Source organism: Vanellus vanellus (assembly GCF_965231255.1).
Source record: "Vanellus vanellus genome assembly, chromosome: 24".
NCBI classification, from domain to species: Eukaryota; Metazoa; Chordata; class Aves; order Charadriiformes; family Charadriidae; genus Vanellus; species Vanellus vanellus.
In genome coordinates, this window is record NC_138929.1 from 3,734,542 (window position 1) to 3,754,103 (window position 19,562).

At 41.5% G+C, this 19,562-nt stretch overlaps 1 protein-coding gene across 1 annotated transcript in view; it reads right to left on the minus strand.

Moving 5' to 3' along the window:
• Positions 1–19,562, minus strand: part of MAP3K3 (mitogen-activated protein kinase kinase kinase 3) — a gene marked incomplete at its 5' end in the record, with an annotated part of 37,317 nt that overhangs the window by 16,173 nt on the left and 1,582 nt on the right. The window contains 7 exons of the mRNA XM_082495035.1: positions 1,162–1,282; positions 2,962–3,126; positions 4,744–4,857; positions 6,176–6,275; positions 10,344–10,384; positions 13,491–13,580; positions 13,944–14,065. Of these exons, the coding sequence (XP_082351161.1) occupies positions 1,162–1,282; positions 2,962–3,126; positions 4,744–4,857; positions 6,176–6,275; positions 10,344–10,384; positions 13,491–13,580; positions 13,944–14,065 (753 nt within the window). The remainder of the gene's footprint in view (positions 1–1,161; positions 1,283–2,961; positions 3,127–4,743; positions 4,858–6,175; positions 6,276–10,343; positions 10,385–13,490; positions 13,581–13,943; positions 14,066–19,562) is intronic.

Sequence of the window (19,562 nt, forward strand, 5' to 3'; positions counted from 1 at the left end):
CGAAGCGCTCCTCTTCCACAGAGGGAGCTGGTTTGGAACTCGGAAACAAAACAACTCTGACATTCCCAGCTCCTAATTCTGCCCTTGTGATTTGCAGCACCTGTCATATGAAGGATTAGGTCTGACAAGCCCTAAAATAGCTGTTTGTAACAAACACAGCCATCCTCTGCTGCTGTTTCCAGCAAAATTTAGCTTTTCTCACTTCTAAAGCAAAAACCATTTGCACAGAACACCATCTTAGGCTCTAGCCTTCATACTGCACATCCCTATTATTGTTCACCTTCTTCCTGCTCTTTCACTGCTCACTAAGTTTCACACCAAGGAGCCAGATTCTAAACCACAAACTTTTTTTTTTTTTTGACCAGAAAGTCTTTGAAGCAGTTTCAGACGTTTTAGTTTTTCATAGAAAAAGTTAACAGCTTTGAGCATCCTTCAACAACAGATTTGAATAGTACTGCATAGTTATACAGGGGGTTATAACACAGAAGTTGGGATGACTCAGACAAATCTACCAGAGATCAAAGTAATAAAAATTACAGGAGTCGTACACGGACCTTTCCACTAACTGTGAGTTCACTAAGCTAACAGCAACACAAAAGAAATGAGACAAAAGTACATATTACTCTGACTTTTCTCATAACCTTTTGTGCAGCTGTGCCAGTCACCTATGATATTAGCCTTGTGCTCCACTCTTCTGGTAATCATGAGAGTGAAAGGTTCGGGAACTCGATATTGTAGGGCACTGGTTAGATATGCAGTGGCAATTCCTATGCTACTAGTAAAATGCTTGATTACAGGAGTGAGGACAGATTCCAAAGCCTAACATAAAAAAAAAACCCAAACAAATCTAGGTTTCATGAACTGGAATTGCCAATCTAAATAAAAAGCTTAATGGACTCACGTAAGCTTTCCAAACTTCTAACCTCAATGAATCTGGCTTTAGGACATCCCCTTTAGCAGCTCCTCAGCTGTTCAACGACTTAGTAAGGAACTTCGAAACATTCTATTGTAAACATATTAAGAGCTGTTGGATATGAACCGCCTTGTCCTAGAATAACCTTTCAATTTCTCATGACTTTCATAAAGCTATACCATAAACACTACTGCCCAAAAGATAGGTTTCACAAAACAAAGACAAGCAGAAGTGGCAAAAATACTCACTGACAGACAGATGCCTACTTCTGGGTTCTGGCTGCTGATAGGGTATGTTCACATCCCCCACAGACTGGGAAGTTTTAATCCTGACTTGTTTGGGCAGTCCAGAATGGGGTGAAGAACTGGTCTGTTGGGTAAAATGAAAAAAAAAAAACAAAACAAAATATAAAATAAAATGAGACTGAGGAGCTCAAGCAGTCTGGCCACAGCTCCAAAAATATCATTAAGTTTAGTAGCAAGAAAGTAGCTAGAGCCTGAAATCTTATTAACTTCACAGAACACAAACAACAAAGGCAGCAAGAGGGAAAGCTTCACAATTACTGTGTAAACCAGGAGTCGAACAACTAGAGCATGCGACCCTCCAGCCTCAAATCGAATGCAAGATTCACAAATCTCAATGTTTGTCTTCCATTAGCATCTACCTGTCAAACCAACAAGAAGGGGCTCATACCACTCTTTGAGACCAGACCACGGAAGAACCTACAATTTCTATCAGCTTCCTTGGCCAGCAGAGATAAACTAAAAATCCTCCACTCTTCCAGAAGCAGTTAGATAGCAATCTGATTCCCCGCAATTTTTAAAATAGTAAACTGACAATTCAGACAGTTTAAGTGAAAATAAATTCTAGAGAGTTTAAAAGCACAGAGTTTGGAGATGCCAAGATGAATGCTGCTTGTGTTGCTTTTATTTACCCTTCCCTGAATGCACATAGACATAATCTAATTAAAGATCATTTTTCCACTGTGTCATTTGCTCATTCAAATCAGGAAGAGGATTAAAAGGAGACACGTCAAAGGATTTCTCCTCCGATTGTTGAGAACGATGGAAGGGGTAAGTTCCATCTTCTATAGGAAGAGGAACTACAGAATGGTTTTTCAATTTAGGGCAGTAGGATACTGCCCAGGAGAATTGTTGCCCTCCTTGTGCAGCTCTGCCATAAGAACCCGCAAGGCCACTTCAGGCTCTGCAGGGTACTCGCTTGGAAATATTTAGACTGCAGCTTCAGGCAGCTAACTCCTCTGTGCTCCCTCCACGGATGGTACGGGGAACATGGCTCTTCTCAGAGGACTGAACAGGACACCAACTGTCTGAGGACAGTGCACTGAGGTCCGAACTTAGGAAATACTGTGAACTGCCAACCTCCCCCAAGCAAATGAGATCCTACGCATGTCAAAGCAGGTGCTCAATACTGGTGGACACTTTCAGTTTTAATCTTCTTGTCCCAAAGTACCTAGTTTTACAAGAGGAAATAATATTCTCTTCTTCTTGTGTGTTACAGAATATAACTAATGTTAACTTACTTTATTGAGATGAACAGAACCGAAGATATCTCGAAGAAATGAATTTTGACTTCTGAAAATTATTTGAATATGACTGGCAAACAAGGTGTGAGGCCACACAATCAAAAAGGTAAAGTATCGAATAATTGTTCATATAATAAGCACTTACCCTTGCACAGAGTAAGGAGGCAGCCTGATTTAAATTACATAAACTCTGCCATGAATAGATTCATGGGAGCTGAATAAAGGGTGCAGAGGTCACACCATTTACACGGACAGTCTGGCTTTAGTACTCTAGGTGTTCAACTTAGCCAGTTCTTCCCATTAGTTTCTAAACAGAAAGAAAGGACTGACAACAGAAGTGAGTTGCTTGATAAAACAAAGCACAAATGAGCCACAGAAAGAGGCACAAGTAAATTAATATAAATGCTATTCACAAACACAGGCTCTCCGTACTAGTCATACAGCTACCGCTGTAAAGTTAATTTGTTTTATATACGCATTTGTGCCAAAGCCACGGCATTACCTTTCCATAAAGAAAAGAGCACAACCAAAACAAAATCTGCATCCTGTACTTCAGGAAAAATAATGCTTCCCGCTCCCTCAGTGGGATGAGATCATGCAGCCAAGAAACCTCCTTCAGACTTGTGGGCTTTTGCTTTATCACATGGAGGGCTCTCCTGTCAGGCAACTCAGAGCTGAAGAGGAAGTCGGAGGAGAGGGGGGAAACAGTGGCACTTACTGAAGACTTCACTGTTTGTTTCTGCTTTGAGCAAAAGAGGAAAAAACAGCTAATAAAAGGACAACACCACAGTACTGGCTACTGGCTGGTGTAGGGATGGGATTTACTAGGTGTTTACGGTAGGTGGGTTACGTAAAGTTCAGATAGTATCATCTAAGATCTGATCTGCAGTCTGAAGACACTGAAATTAACAGAGGGCTGTAAAAGAAGATTGTTTTACTGTGTTGTACCAAAAGTTGAGGCCACCTTTTACAGTTTCCTGACAACACAGAACAAAGTCTGACGACGCTCGGTCAGACCAAAGGCCTTCTTGCCAAGTATTGTCTTCAGAGCAGCCAGTGACAAACGCTTAGGGAAAGGGCACAGGACAAGGAACAGCATCATCCCCTCCTACACCTTTCCAGCGTTTGGCATCCAGTCATTTGGGAAAGGGCTGTCAACACTCCCAAAGGTCCTTGCATTTCTATCAACATGGATTATCAAATTAAAAAAATAGCAAGAAGTATATTTAAGTTCTCCCGACAGTTCCAAGAATTACAGGTGTGATTATTTCAAGAGTTTGAGCTCACAGTCTGCAGACCTTGAAAAGGGGTGAACGTTCAGGAGCGACAAGCTACTAACAACAGAGCTTTCCGGACAAAGTAGCTTTCTGTGTCACACTCTTCAAGAGAATTTGGTAATTTGCAAATAAAATATCAAAGGTGTCAAGGTCTTTGGCTTGAAAAGCTATATGACCTAAATTTTGAAAAGAAAAAAGAAAACAAAACAAAACAAAAAGACAGAGATTGGTTGAGTGAACAAAGTTCTCCAGTCAAAGATTGGGAATAAGGGAAACTTCTGACTCTTTTTGCCCTCTCCAGCTTGCACTGTCCAAAACAGGCAGCGTTGGGAGCTTGACTGAAAGACTCATCTTATGTTACGATCTTTGCTGCTGAAAAGTGCAAACTACATTGACGCTCACTGCCACAGCCACCTGTGGTATAGGAAAGTGAACCAAGAGACAATCGAATTCATCTTAGGTGCGAATACACCGTTATTAGCTAAAAGCAATTTGGTTTCTACAGAGTAAGGCTGGATTCAATGCATTAGCCTACAGAACCGAAAAATCACTGGGAGATGTCCTCAGGCTTCCCAGGATGAAGTGCCAGTAGCTTGTCTTCAAGGACAACCTGTGCTTTCGTAAAGGCAAGATAATTACATGCACTTTCTACGTTGTACTATTAATCAAAGGTAAAAACCCAGTTCTCTGCAAACCAAACTCATTAAGTGTTTTCCAAATACAGTCATTGGGTACTTGATATAAAATGGCCTTCATATTACAGCTTAAAAAGCTGCAATGTTTTAGTCCCTGAACAGCTGCTGAAGCCAGGAAAAAAAGAAAAAGAAAGAAAAAAAAAAAGAGACACCTATAACTAAGTCAATGCAAAGAGGATAAACATATGCATTTGTGTCCGTGAAGAGTGATTTTACTAATCCCCATTACTCTCAGATAAGGCTACCACCATGTTTCAAAGACTTAAGGGTAAAAAACTTCATTTTGCTGCAGTCACAGAATTTGTTACCTACATGGTTTCTGTCCTGAGACAGCAATAATATTCTAAGGCTTTTCACATTAGAGCTTCGGTCTAAGAGATCTACTGCTTTATCCAGGTCATCTTGATTTTTCAAAGGAATAGATAGCTGCAAAATAAAAAAAAAAAAGGAAAAAAATCATTAGAAAAGACAGAAAAACTAAGTCTGCTTCCATAACAAGTATTTAAACAAACATTAAAAAAGGCAAAAAAAAGTTACCAGAATAGAAGATAGGATTTTGATTGCTCAATTATTCCACAAATTTTCATTACAACACTGTATTACTGTCCTTTTTAACAAGGTTTTCCTCCCACGCCATCAGAGAAATGGCTGACCCTACGCAAATTTCTCTAAGGCACCATCCACAAAAATATTAATTGCTACCTGAATTTGCTGTTTGCAAAGAACAAGTCAGATACAGGCCCTTGACTCCCTGATGAGAACACTGTCTCAGAATACTTATGAATCCAGGCCTAACGATAAGGGAAAATTGGGTTTCAGATAGAGACCAGTATGAAGAAGATTAAGACTTTGAAAGAGGGAATCAAAGAATTTAAAACTTGCTAGTAAGACCCCATGAAATTATGCACAGACACTCTATTCTACAGCCCACTCACATCTACAAATGTGCGTGTTATTAATGCTGAGGAGCCCCTTTCATTTTTGGCGTACTCCTGCTGGTGAAAGGGGTTTTGCATCTCTCTCAGTAGGGATGCAGTCCCAAATGGTGCGAGGACAACACCACAACAAAAAGCCCAAGGAAAAGCCATAGTGTCCAGAGCGAGAAAGCCAACAAAATGCTTCAGATTATTAACCCGGACTACCCTATTTCCTCAGAGACCAATGCCATTCCCCACGTCACTGTCTTTTACCAATGCCAGTGCCCCCAGTCCCCCTACAGCATCGCATACCAGAGAGCCTCCCCTGTTCTCTAACTCCCCTTGCTCGCCCAACAGCCGGGCAACAAGCGGGAGGTGTTGCAGCCGGCAGGAGGTAAATGTGCTACAAATGGCTGGATGGCTGCTGCTGGTCAGCAAACACCACAAACAACACCGACTCTGCTATCGGGCAGCTGAAGAAATGACTCCGGGACTGCCTGCAGTCCTCAGACTGTGTAATATTGGCCCGCAATAGTTGCATTCAACAGTCAAAATACTTCAAATACCCTTTTTTTGCTTCCCCAAGAGAGTCTACCAAACAATACCAGTACAAGGAAGCAAGATGCTGATGTTCGTACAGTACACACTGTGTGCTGTTTTGTCAGTATCGGCATGTTTTCCTCTGGAGCAGAGCGATTCAGCTGTGGTTCGTATTAGAGGGAAGAACTGACAATTAAATTTAAGGGTACAGAACTTGGGATGGGGAAAGGAGATGTCATCCAGAGAGAGCGTTCCATGTTTTGAGCATGGGTAACAATGCTCTGTACCTCGTTGTTCATGTAGTGGAGGTCCAGTGGCTGGCCAAAGGCTGTTTTCACTTTCTGTTGCACGTCTTCATAGCGCACGGGACGGACAAATGGGATAATTCTGGAACGAAAGAGAATCACTGATTGAATTCAGAGCTACGCTTGACAATGCAATCAAATTAGATGGCTGAACCATTAAGAACACATTTGAACGTTCTCCGTTCATCCTCGAGTAGGTAGTGAACCTTTCTAATTTGGATTGATATTAATTATTTTAGCAAGGCATTCTTGGTCTCTGGTCCATTTCCAAATGGTTTGTCAAAATGCAATGTTCAACTGAAGATTTCAAACAGAATGCCTTTCTCCCTGGATAGAAAAGTATCCTTTACAGAATAAATTTCTTTCACATAGCAGGATGCAAATCTCCTATGCACTTTGGCTTAAATACTGCCTCAGGCACAAAACACACACAAATACATTCAGTGAGGGCTGAATTAAAAGCTGCAGAAGGCCCAAAGAACAAAAAACTATTTGGTTTAAGTACTCCGGTATCCCAACTCACTCCCTAAAAATTTCCAAAATGCGTTCCAGTTGAAAGGTTTCAACAAACATTCCCACAGCAAAGTTAGTCCTGAACTCCGGCGGGAAGGCATCAGCAGGAGGACACAAAGGAATCTGAAAAGCCTTTCCCAAAGGTGGTCTGTGACGTCAGCTCCACGTTAGCCCTCTGCATGCTCAACTCCAACATCTGAATCCCAGACTCACGGCACTGCCTCTGCAGTTATCCTTCAAACCCTGTGCGACACAGCAGGGGGTTTCTCACAAGAGCTGAAGGCAAATCTAACTGTAACTGTGCAGTCATTTGTCACACACAGCTCGCTTTATTTTAAAAAACTGCTTTTTTTTTTTTTTAAGTTAGAGACATAACAGATCAAAACTTAAATACTGCTTCAGCTGTAATAGCAGTGGCACTTGCAATAATTCAGAATATCCATATAAGATGGATATCTAAGACAGAATACTCATATAAGGCAGACCAGTCTCATACCCTCATGCTTTCCCCCTCACGTGTCTTCTTCGTATGTGACGCATCTCTGGGCAGCTTCACCGACTGACTGACACCCAAAACATGCATGGATGGCAATTATTCTGATAAGTTTCTCTGAGCCCAGAGCTTGAGACACGCTAACCTCCCAGTTCCAGCACTCGGCCGTTTCCTCGCCAGCGGAATGGCAGAGAGTGTTAGACTCGCATACACTAACAGCCTCAAGAAATCCAAAACGGCAACAGGCGCAGCCGTCCTAGGAGAACCCTGCAGAATCCTGTGGCATGTGCGTGCTTTTCAAAAAATGACAGTATACTTTTCTTCGTCGGGTTTTTGTTACTGTTTTGCCTACCTTGGAATAGAAACTCTAATGCTTTAGGCAAAGTAATAAGATGAGGTTCCAGCAAAGCATCTAAAACTTTTCATTTTGCTGGAATGTTCTTCTGCAGGAAGTTGCCAAGTACTCAGAAAGTCGCTACCTCAACAGCTGTGGAAAAGAAAGATTTTCACCCTCTTCAGAAGAATCAGCGAGTAAAATACCCTGGGTCAAGAACTGGAGGATTCAAGTGTGAACTATAGTTTACAACCCACTATTCCAGCAAACCAAGGACGTCTACTGCTCCAAAACCCACTTTTCATCTCTCCGCTGTGCAAGGCCCAGATGGTTGGTTGTTCCTGCCTTCGGGCTCCCACAACCAGACTTCTCACCATCTGCTTCCACTGGCCACGAGACCACACTGCGTCCCCGCTACCAGCCAGTCAAGCACAGCTCTGGGACACAGCTGACAGCCACCGGCCTTCTGCAAGCTATGAGAGCACTGGGGTAGCTGCTTACCCCACCGCCGCAACTTGGAACAACTCTGGCGTAGCTGAAATACTGCCACAACAAACTTGATTAGCACCACTTCACAATTTTGCCATCGGGCAGAAATAGGAAGACCTGAACGGACCACAGAAACTCAAGACCTATCTCGCTCACCAGGACGACTCTCTGAGCTCACTGAAACCCCGAATCACCTCTGGGGAAGCTCCCAGGAGTTCCTGCTGAACCCGTGCTTTGGATAGAAGGCTCAGTTTCCAAAACGTCCATCCAGCCTGCTTTGCCAGCGCTCAGTACCCTTTCACGAAATGCAGCTTTTGTTTTAAATAGCTCTAGTGTTAGTCGGCTTCCTTCGCCCCTTCCCAGGAAAGGTTCATCTTGCTACCAGACCTACAACATCCAGCTATTTAGAAATAATTGTCCTTGTTAAAAAGCAGCCCACAGTAACATTTTCTACATATTAGTAAGAAACCCATCCATGAAATTATAGTACTCTGGCACCGTACAAATGTAATTTAGCCCTCAGTTGAGCCGAAGTCCCTTATAAAGGCTTCCATTCTACACTCAATGCATTAAAAAGCAGAGCTGTTCTCAGGTGCCACAAATTCTATTAGTTTAAAAACTCTGCGCGCTCTCCTAACACAAAATCATGGACTGCAGGGTTTAAGGAGCCCATTCCTGCCTGACCACCTTAAATATTTGTGGTTAGATCTGGCAGCTCCTCTGAAACCAAGCACACACACTTACATTCTCGGTGCAAGCTTGCTGTCTGTAACTGCATACCACTTTGGGAATGGGGAATTCAGGCGAGCGTAACTGCATAATTAGACTAACACACAATCAACCTTTTCATTTTAATGTTACTGCAGAAAAAAAACCACCTTTCTTCTCCCCTGAGCTCTGTGCCATCTTAAATGCCCTCGGGCAGAAGACATGCAAGATGAGAGGACTATGGCGACAAGATTTTGCTTCCGAGTTACCTTGTCCTAACATGGTATCACAAAAAAAGCGTGACATGTCACACAGTGGCTCTGTTGTAGTGCACACAATGCTCATGAGACAGTAGAGCACTGAGAAGATCTGGCTGACAAAGGTGGCAGTAGATCCCAGCTATGATTACTTTTACATTTTCTCCTCAAGGCCCCAAATTCAGGTCTTTTTTAGAGACACAGTTCACCACATAATACTTCAATGAATGAAACAGGTCAGTTTTTGAGGAAAACTTTACAAATTATCCTCCACCATTTGCTTTATCAACAAAGAATGCCTCTGCTTTTCTGTTTTAACAAAAATCCCTTAATTTGAGAAAGGAGGATACTTGAGGAGGAGCCTAAGCAGCTCAGGCAGTAACCTTTGCTAGAACAGGCTGTTAGGATCACTGCATATGACTTGCACTGTTGAACTATCAACATAAATTTGCATTTTATCATGAAACCATGAACTACTTCATGTTCAAAGTACTCTCTGGGATGGGAGAAACCAACGGATTCCCATAGGATGTCTGTGAAGAGCAGCATTCAAATTCATGCTTACAATCCAATTAATTTCTTCAGAGAAAGGAAACTGAAACCTGCATCAAGATCTCTTTTTTCCCCCATCCTCCGCGAGAGCTCACGGGCAGCCTCAAAGCTGCAAACAAATTTGGAGCCTTCCTGGACATTCACTCAGCCACCGAACAGTCGTTAACAGTATCAAGAGTTCCTCTCAATTAGATGGCAGGTAAGGGGTGTTTTGAGACCTACTTTGAAATATCCAGGTAATTTTATCCATTGGAAACCATACTGCAAACACCAAAAATGCTAATTGAGTTAATTCTGGGTTTTGTAAAAGAAAGTGCCTCAAAACTAAGTATCAGAGGAAATAACAAGGAAACTTTTAGACCAATGAAAAGAATCTTCCCTTGCTGTATCTGCTGCCCAGGCACAGCAGGACAGCGATAGCGATAGGTCATCAGGAAGTGAGAAACTAGAAAAGAATGACACTAATTTGATCAGTTTCATTTGGTTTTGGTTAAATGAAACAAATAGGGAACACATCTGAAATAAGCCTATCAGGCTGAATTTATTTCAGGCCGGACAGCTTTTATAACACCACTGCAATTCACTTGCGAATAGATACTAGGAAAACAAATCAAAGGAAAGTGTTACATGACACACTGATTTTTAAAAATAACTAAGTCACGTATGACCTGCTTGCTGTTGCCTCTACTGTGTGTTTTTCATTCAGAAACAAGGAAAGTCAAGCCAACAAAACATTTAACCTAAATTACTAACGACTAAATTATTCTACTAAGCAAAGAATCAAAGTAGCGAAGACAGACTTACCGTCTCTCCCCGTTATGTTCAAACTTTATCCTTACATCATTCTGCACAAGAAAGAACAAAAGGTTAGTTCACAACGAAACTCTGGCATAGCTAAAAGCACACAAATGCATCGTATAATGATTTTAGGGCCCAAACACAAAGCAGGTCGATTTGTGATCATGGGAGGCGTCAACTCCTCCGAAGGCTAACCAGAACACAGCTCTGACAGCTTTCTCCGCGGAAGCTGAAGCAGACTGTGGACAGTAAGTGGCCAACGTGTGAACACAGCACCATGAGGAATGGAGAAATTGCTAAGGGAGAAAGAGAAGAAAAGGCGTAAAAACTAAGTGGTAGTTTTTATGAACTGTCACTTACACAAAGGACACTGAAATATACTTATACATATAAGGAAAATTAATCCATCTTTAACGCTGCATGGCAAAAATCTGAAATTGAGTCCAACTGCATATTCATCTGAACTAAAGCTAATTTTATTTGTGCATTCTCAAAGAAAGCATGTTTTCTTCTACGGCAAAAAGAGAGATACAGGGAATGTGCAACATTCATTATTTGTAAGGCACAGGCTAAATCTCTGCTTTTGCAAAAATTCAGCCTCTGAAACTCAAATTATGAAGTGACAAACAAGTTAACTATGTGTCATCTTTTAAAGTGCAAAGGGGTCATCATCCATATCTGGCAGACGGTTAAAAGCACTGACCGCGCAACCTGTGCGTTTCACTATAAACTCAGAAGATGCTATGTGGCACGGAAGAGTCGACACGCTGAACTTTCAACTCTGGGGATCAAAGTTCAAATCCCAATTTAGGTCACAAAGATAAAAATAAAAGGGAAAAATCTGCTCTGATAAGACTCCATAATTTCTGCTGCACAATTTATGTGATTGGAATAGATTAAGCCATCTGTGAAAGCCTTAGACAATAGGCAATCATACATCTAGGAACTTCAAAAAAATGTGGCCAGGAAATGCTCTTTAGCTAGAGGAAGTATCTGGCAGGCTTAGTGGTCAAGAATGCAGTTCAAAGGGACCCAGGCAATCACTGCGAGTACACAGCATTCCTGCAGCAACGCTGTAGGAGCAGAACTGATCATGACTAATGAGCTTCCCAATCAGAGCAACGATCACCTGCAGGTGGGTAATTCACATGTAACTACCAAAGACGGTTTCTCAAATGTGGGAAGAGAAAAAAACTCACTCTAGAACGACACCAAAATGAAGCAAACTCTAAAGAACTCATTTTAATTGAACAGTAAAGGAAAAATGCAACAAATAGCACAGGAATAATAAACTATAAAAGATGTCCACCAGCCAACTAGTGACGAAACAGTTGTTTCTTAGGCGTAACGGATGGAAGAATGATCCCTTTATATTAGGATTTTCAGGCAAGTAATGCTCTAGATTATTTTCTTTAATGCTATACTATTCTAAGTAGCCCAGTCTAAGGGAACTAAATAGCACTGTTTGGATTAAATTGAATTAATGTAAGTTTTTAGATTAAATTTCTGACCTCAAGATGTGTTTTAGGTCATGAAACACCTAAGAGACAAAGCTCTCACTAGTTAAAATTAGACAACACTAACAGAACTGCAGGGCTCTTGGGAAGCCTTTCCTCAACTTGCCAGTACCTAAGCAAACTGATAGATCTTTCTCAACAGCATCGCACACTCTCAAATGTTTCATTGGTAATGGGAAAGGGGGGTGGAATTTGGCATCTGTCTCCTGTGATTTTTCCAAAAGGATCAGACATTGGCCATTACTGTCTATTTTTCAAAGATCTAGGAAAAGGTATTCAAAGTGATGTTAGTGTTTACACGTCAGAGAGCACCTAGAGGAGTTAAACATCTAGTGTTGCTTCCTTTGAAATCAGTGAACCTATAACCTATATAAACCACTTTTTAAAGCAACTCACATAAACTGTCCTAAGAGATAAGTAAGAAAGCAAATCCAAGTTTAGTACTTTAGCATTCCAGTTCTGTGATGGGGTGTCATAAATAATGATTACAGATTTTGGTTTAAGACATCTCTGAATCTACGTTTCAAAGTGATTTGGAAAGGATTTTGTACTACTCCATCTACGGATTTGTCCGGCACGTTTGAGGAAATCCCAGATCCCAGCTGAACAAGTAGATTATGAGCAGACAAAGCATGAGGAAGAGACAGACGTGAACTTTAAAGCCTGCTCTAAAAACCTTAAGCCTGTAATAGGAATATAACCAGAAAGAGTTATTTTACTGATATAGGCAACTTCTCCTATTAACATTAGTCTAACTGCCAGTAACTTGATTTAATTTTTAAAGACAGCAATGGACAAACAATTCTTGGCTGAAATTGTTGCTTTTGCATTGATGTACTTCATTCAAATGACGTGCAGCGTTTGCTGGCAGAGCAATATTATTCTATCCTTTCTTTCTACCAGAAAGCCAATGCAATAGTTTTCTCTATGAAAAAGAGACTCCAGCGATGTTGAACAGACAGAGAGGCTTTAAAGTACTGACCCTACCACTTATTACCTTGGGGAAGGTATTTTTTTTGGAAAAAAATGGACTTCACATCCCCATACCCAAATAAGGGTTAGTTTCATTCCCCTCTTCATGGGATATATGACTGGGTAACTCCAGACAATCCTCCCTGTTACGGATGCCGCATCCATTCAGACACCTGTAAATAACCGTTTCCTTTTTCACCAAAGCAAAGTTATTACAGTTTCACTAAAGCCAGTCCTTTTAGACAATCCCCTTTAACATTCCTGGACGAACTTCAGTTTGACTACTTTTTATCGGGATCTTCGTTCTGTATTCACATGCACTCTGAATCGTGTGAAGATTGAGACCAGCATTAGTTCATTATCCGACAGAGTGCTTTATGCAGCTTTAAACTGCAGTGGTCTTCTTTTGCATCAGAAATGGAAATACTTGGTTCCTTTTCATCATTATGCCGCTCAGTTCCCCGCTTCCTTTAGAATTTAAGTTTTATTTCCGCTACAATGAAGAGTGCATCATACTGCTACATCATGACAGAGTCAGTAAAGAAAAGCTTTCCCGGCCTCCCACACCTGCTTAAATGAATTCTATAAAGGTCGATGCACACAACTTTAAAACATGCTCCTAATTTATAATTGCTAATATTGAATAGGAAACCAGTTTTCTTACCGGAATTTTTTTTTCTTCCACTGCAGAGGCACACTGGTTTGTTATTGCAGGGCTGCCCAAGAGGGGTGGACTGCTGGCATTGTGTTTTTTCTTTAAAAATAATAAAGTCATTTACAAAAATGGCAATATGACCGTGAAAGCAGAAAACCACTTGGTAAACTTTTTAGCTAATCTACACAGACCAAACCCCATCAAAAACACGTGTGTGGGAGGAAGGCAGAACACTACGACGTTACAAATTATCAAAACTGTGCCCTCCACACTCCATAAAGGTTAAGTAAATAGCTCCCAGGTTGGCAACACAGCCTGGGCAAGAATAGGGAGCTAATCCACTTGGGGTGCTTCAGCAGTCGGAAGCACAAGGCAGAACACGGGCAGCAGACCCACTGTCCGCCTCCTCTGGCCCTTCCGCCTCCAGGTAACATTTCAAGTAGTCACTAAATAGCCTATTACCTGTTTGTTGGAGTGAGCGGTGTCTTTGTTCTTCATGGTATCGTATCCAGTCAGTCTGTGACGTCGGCTCATCTGGAGTGCTACCAGGTCCTTCATGATGGATTTCAAGGCCTCTTGTTCATCTGTGATGCACAAGAATTTTAGTATTAAGTTGCCTGGTTGAGTACCAACCATAACGCTTCTGCCCTTGTTTTCTACTGGCTTATAGAAAGACAATCTTTTTAGGATCTTTGCAAATACACTATAACGTCATTTACTCGCAAAAAGCCCAGAGTCAACCTTGTATCACGAAGCAGTAAACAGACAGATGAATTTTAAGTCACTTGTCCGATATTACAAAAGGATCTGGCCACAGCAGAGTTCAGAATAACTATCCCTGGCCCCTGGTTCTGTGCAAATCGCTTTGCAACAAACAATACAACTTGGACAGATTTGCTAGATCATCATAGGTCATTTAGGAAGGGCAAACTGATGTGCTCCTGCCAAGGAAAACCCGGTAAGAACCTGTTCTTTCCAATTTTATATCCTGTTAACTTCGAATTCTTGCTTGCTAGTGGAACAAACCACAGCCAACAAAAAGCAAAATGAAAAACTGAACAAAGATCCATCTTAGAATATCTCTAAATTCAAATCCACTTGCACTGATTTCCCCAACGCATTCCTGTCTTCCCCCAAAACAAGCTGATGGACCCAAGTTCAAACCATTTGATGAGGCTTCAAAATCTACTGAACAGCTTCAAATTGCACAGCATTAAGAACTGTCTCCTGGCAGAATACAATGCAGCAGGTTCAATTCAAGGCTTCTTGCAAGTGCAGCAATATAAAAAAACACACACTGAAATATTTCTTATACATACTACTGACTGAAAATTGCTTTCTGAAGCGAAGATTCCTGATGTAGCAAATTTAAAGTGTTCTTCCATCGCTTGTGAGTTTTGAGGACAGAAGTGGTATTTAGCAGAACTTTGCATGAAGTCTAGAGAAAAAAAGGACACAAAAGGAGAGAAACGCATGGGAGCTGGGCTGTGATGGATGCTAGCACAAAGTAAGGTGTCCCAGAGCTACTGAAAAATAATCCTTTGCTTTTGCAAGCATAACAATCCTAAATTACTCGATACTGCAAAAGGGAAAAAAGCTGACACGTGCAGTTTGGTTCAAGAGGGGTCCGCACTAGCTGCTTGGCTCCTGGGTGCTGTGCCGTCAGCTGCCATTAAGGCAACAAAGCAGCATCGGATGTGGCCACGCAGACGACAGGCGATAGGCACACCCGTGCCACCTGGATTGCTGGGCTGCTGCTTCACACATCAAGATTCATTCCAGTTTTTAGGGACAAAGTGTTGTTTCCTTAGCAAATAGTACGTCCAGTTAAATCTTTGCTGATACTGAGGCACAATTTAGGCAGGAAATTTGAAGCAGTGATTAGAGAAGCTCTGAACATGCCCAGAAGAAAAATCTGCCCTTTCTAAAGAGTCTGGTTGGACTTGACCACCAGTTTTGGGTGAAACGTTTTTTGGGGTTTTTTTTTGACAACTGGAACTTTTGAAAGTGATGCAAACCAGTAAATGCATAGACGAGGTTATCACACCCCTACTCGTATGACGATGTATCAGGAACGCAGTGCTTCGTATGCTAGAGTCCTCCTGTCTTCCCAAAGTCCTTAAACATGTCACTTCGATGTATTTGAGGAGAAATGAGGATTTTTGAAGCCGATCTGCAAATAACTGAAACTTGATTTTAAAAATCCAGCACGACTACACGCTCATTCTCGATTCATGGCACTGGTGTGGATGGGTAATGGCTTACATTTGGAAGCGTTGTTCTGGGAACAGCTGCTGTACATTAAATGACGGACTGTCTCACATCTGTATTTCTCTGCAAAGGGGACTCATCGGGACTATTTGTTTCTTCAATGTCATGTTATGCATTTGTTTATGACTGCTTCTCAATAAAGCCTATGTTTTATGCCGAAAACTGGGTTCATAATTAATCAATGTCAGAATAACAAACTAGATTTTCGCAATGCTTAAAGATGACAGATGTGGGACACACACAGCTTCTACAGCATGCAGGGAGTGAACGCTACCAAAATTTAGAAGCAAAAAGAGGAGGGGGAATATACCTATTTGTAAGGGGGCAATATTTGTAAGGAGGTAACATCTAAAAAAGTCCCAGTCAGGACAAAAGTTACACTAACATTGCAGTTGGTACAACCAATAGTTTCTGCCCAGAAGGTTTGCTGTAGCTTTCTGAGCACTAAGCACTTAGAACAGAGGTGTTTCCACTACGGACTGCAGGATGGACTACCAGAAAAACAGAAACATCAAGCCCTAGGCCAGACTATAGAGGGGAATGGAAAGAAATCTCCCGATGCATTTGCAGAAGGTGTTAATTAGAGTAAAACTCTTTTAAAAAAAAAAAAAAAAAAAAGAGAGAGAGAGAGCAGAGCAGTGAAAATAAAGTTACATGAAAAAAGCGAAAATCAAAACCCACCAAATCTCTGCTGTCCAAGACAAGCCAAATGAGACAATAACTACATTGTGGTAGTGGAGAAGGGAGAGTACTCCTTGAAATTCCAACTGCATGCAAAAGAAGCGAGGGGTATAAGTAACACAACCAAAGCAAGAGGTTGCTTTGCGAAAAGCACATCAGCCAAAGGAAATAATTGCTAGGATCTATCTCAGCGCTAAGTAACCCCTTGTGGGAGGAAAATGTGAAAAACCAGTTGTGAATGAAGTTAAAGTTCCAGGTAGCTTCAAGCACAACTTTTTTTTTTTTTCTTTTTTTAAAAAACTGTTTCCAACTTTACATTTGAATGTTTAACCTTTTACCTTACTGGAATGTCTCCAATTTACTCTTACGCTTTAATCCTGTCTGATACTAAGCAAAGCCTCTGAGTTACCTGGCAGACAAAGACTATAACTTTGCACAACAAAACATTACGCATTATGGACTGGCATACCCCTGGAGTGCCTACCACCCAAAACACGCCGTGAAGAGCTGGGATACAAGTTTTCCACTACAGTGCAGTTTGGGTTTGGCCAGATACCAGGAGGATGAAGAAGAGCTTGTCTTGGCAGAGTTCCTTCGGGCAAGAAGCAAAACAGCTAGGAAAGCAGTTTATAGCTAAGCACCCATGACAAGAAATTGAGTCAATCAAAGAATACATCTATGAAAAAGAATTCGTATCTAAACAGAATGCCACATCACTTGAAAATAAGGATCAACGGTTACAATGCAATGGTCGGCTACAGGTGTTTGATCCCAAAGTGCAGGCTGTGTATAAAGGCAGCTGGTAGTGTCTCATTCCTATGAGGAACTGGACAAAGAGGACACGCATTGAACCAATTATCTATCTCTTAATGAACACTGTAGCTCATCTACATAGTGAATTTATTTATTAGCTAAGGTGACTTGTGAATTTACACTACGCTAAGACATTAAACTCTTAAGGGCAGCATCTGGCAAGCATCTAAACCCCAGTCAGTGCACTGCGAGGTCTGTATCGCACTCACTGTAAACTCAGTTTCCTCTGTAGACAAGCGCTAATGCTGAAATCTTACTTGCATCCAGGCAAAAAGGAACGCTTGATGTGCCATCAAAGGCTGACGGAACAACTTCAGGTGAATGTGAATCTTACGTGTTTATACGTTTTTTTTAATAGTCTTATGCTAAGCTACCAGCTCCCTCGCACCAAGATGTACATTCTGTAATACATCCCTATGTTGGTGAAATAAGAAATGAAGGAGTAACTTTCTAAAACAAAATGAATGCCAAATATTGATCTGAACATGCGTATGGAGAAAACGGTCCCATTTAGGACAGCATTGTGATGGATTTAATGTTGAGAAGTATGAATACTTCTTTATTTCCATCAAAATACAGGGTTTCCATAGACTGACTTTACAGATGCGCGTGCAGCAGCATCACATCAATCACACAATGCAGAAGTTACTACAAATGAAAAGTAGGCAATTTTTGAAGTGCACTGAGAGACCCTGTTTTGCTAGGTCTCCAGTAGGTCTGGGAAACACAGTTCTGCTTTGTGCGGGAAAGATGTTGTCCAGGAAATGCTTTTCATGTTTTAAAAACTACAGTCAAGGATTTTTATAACATCGATAAAAGGGAACTGCTACTCACAGAGAAAGCTATTCCTCTACATAAAGCATTTATTTCAACTAATAGGTGGTTTATTACACAGGTCTGAGCAAGTCAGGGTATTTGCTGTGGCAGAAATGGAAACAGTTTTGAAAAAAAATCATGAAGTTCAAACGGAGTAAAAGCATCTGCACGTTGGTAAAAACAGGAAGTCTGTAAACCCCTATAAACCAGGATGCTATTTTATATAGCATGATAGTAGAAGACATGATGCCACGTTTGTTTAAAAAACAAAAAAGTGAACAAATAAACGTCTGTTTGTTATCTACCACCACAATAGCAAAGTCTATCGCTTTTGCAAGTGATCTGCAAGACCCAGGAGCAATGACTAAATTTCACATATCAGGAAGACAAACTGAGTCTATGTTAAAGCTCTGAAGAAAGATCTGAAAAAGCTCAGTTTTGAGTCCTTCACTGCGGACAGTCTTAGTGGTAACAAAGTGCTGTTCTGCCCAGTTTTTAGGAAATCGCAAGTGACCTGGTTTGTGGACTTACAAGAAAAATTAGAACTTCTCTACAAACCAGAGCCATGTGGTGTATATTTGGGGTACCTCTCCTCTCCTCTCCCACAAATTAGAAAAAACCCAAAAGTTGGGATTTTAGCTGGTCCTAACCTGTAGGCTGAGCCCCGCTCCGCTCCCCCAGAGAGCACCGGGGGTGTCACCGCCACTAAAGCCAGGCGCTCTGAGCTCGGCTCCGGGTGCGCGTGCGAGCCACGGGAAGGAAGTGACACAGGCAGGAAAAAAGAGCAGATCGAGGGAAAGACTCAACTGCAGCTGGGCCCACAGCAAGCACTTCATCTGGGCCTGCCACACGCCATCCAGCCCCAACACCGCTCTCCCCTCCGTTTCCTGGATATATACATATTTCTTGGTGGTAGAAGGAGGTATCAATAGTTTAAACGCTGCGGAGGAGCTCTCTGTAGGGAAATAAACCTCAGTGACAGCCCCTCCTGTAAGCGCCAGAGAATCGCCCTCGGTGAGCTTCAGCTGCACCAAAACTGCGATAACCACATTAACCACCCCACGTACCTTTCAGGGTAGTTTACAAAAAACAAGATGGAAGAAAAGCAGAGTGTGATATCAACTGTTATCCATTATTATTCAGACTATTCGATCCCAACTGCCTAAAGAATTTAGATCTTTCCTATTATGAGCGATCTGCTGGGAGCTATACCATGATGCAACGCAAGCTATGGCGGAGCGGCCCATTAAATTATACATTTTTCATTCTGCACTGTTATGTTTACAAACACGTGTCCAATTGCCCTCGGAAAACACTTCCGTGGAAATCCAGCTTCTTCCTTCTCAACTATTTTAAGGTTATGTACCGTCTGGCTGGTTCCTTTAGAGAAGATACAGATAGAATAACGCTATGCCCCTCTTTGTAAAAGAGAAATCTACTGATGGATCTGCATATATTTGCTGTATTTACAAAATCAAAGTGGAGTACAAAGGAAACAAA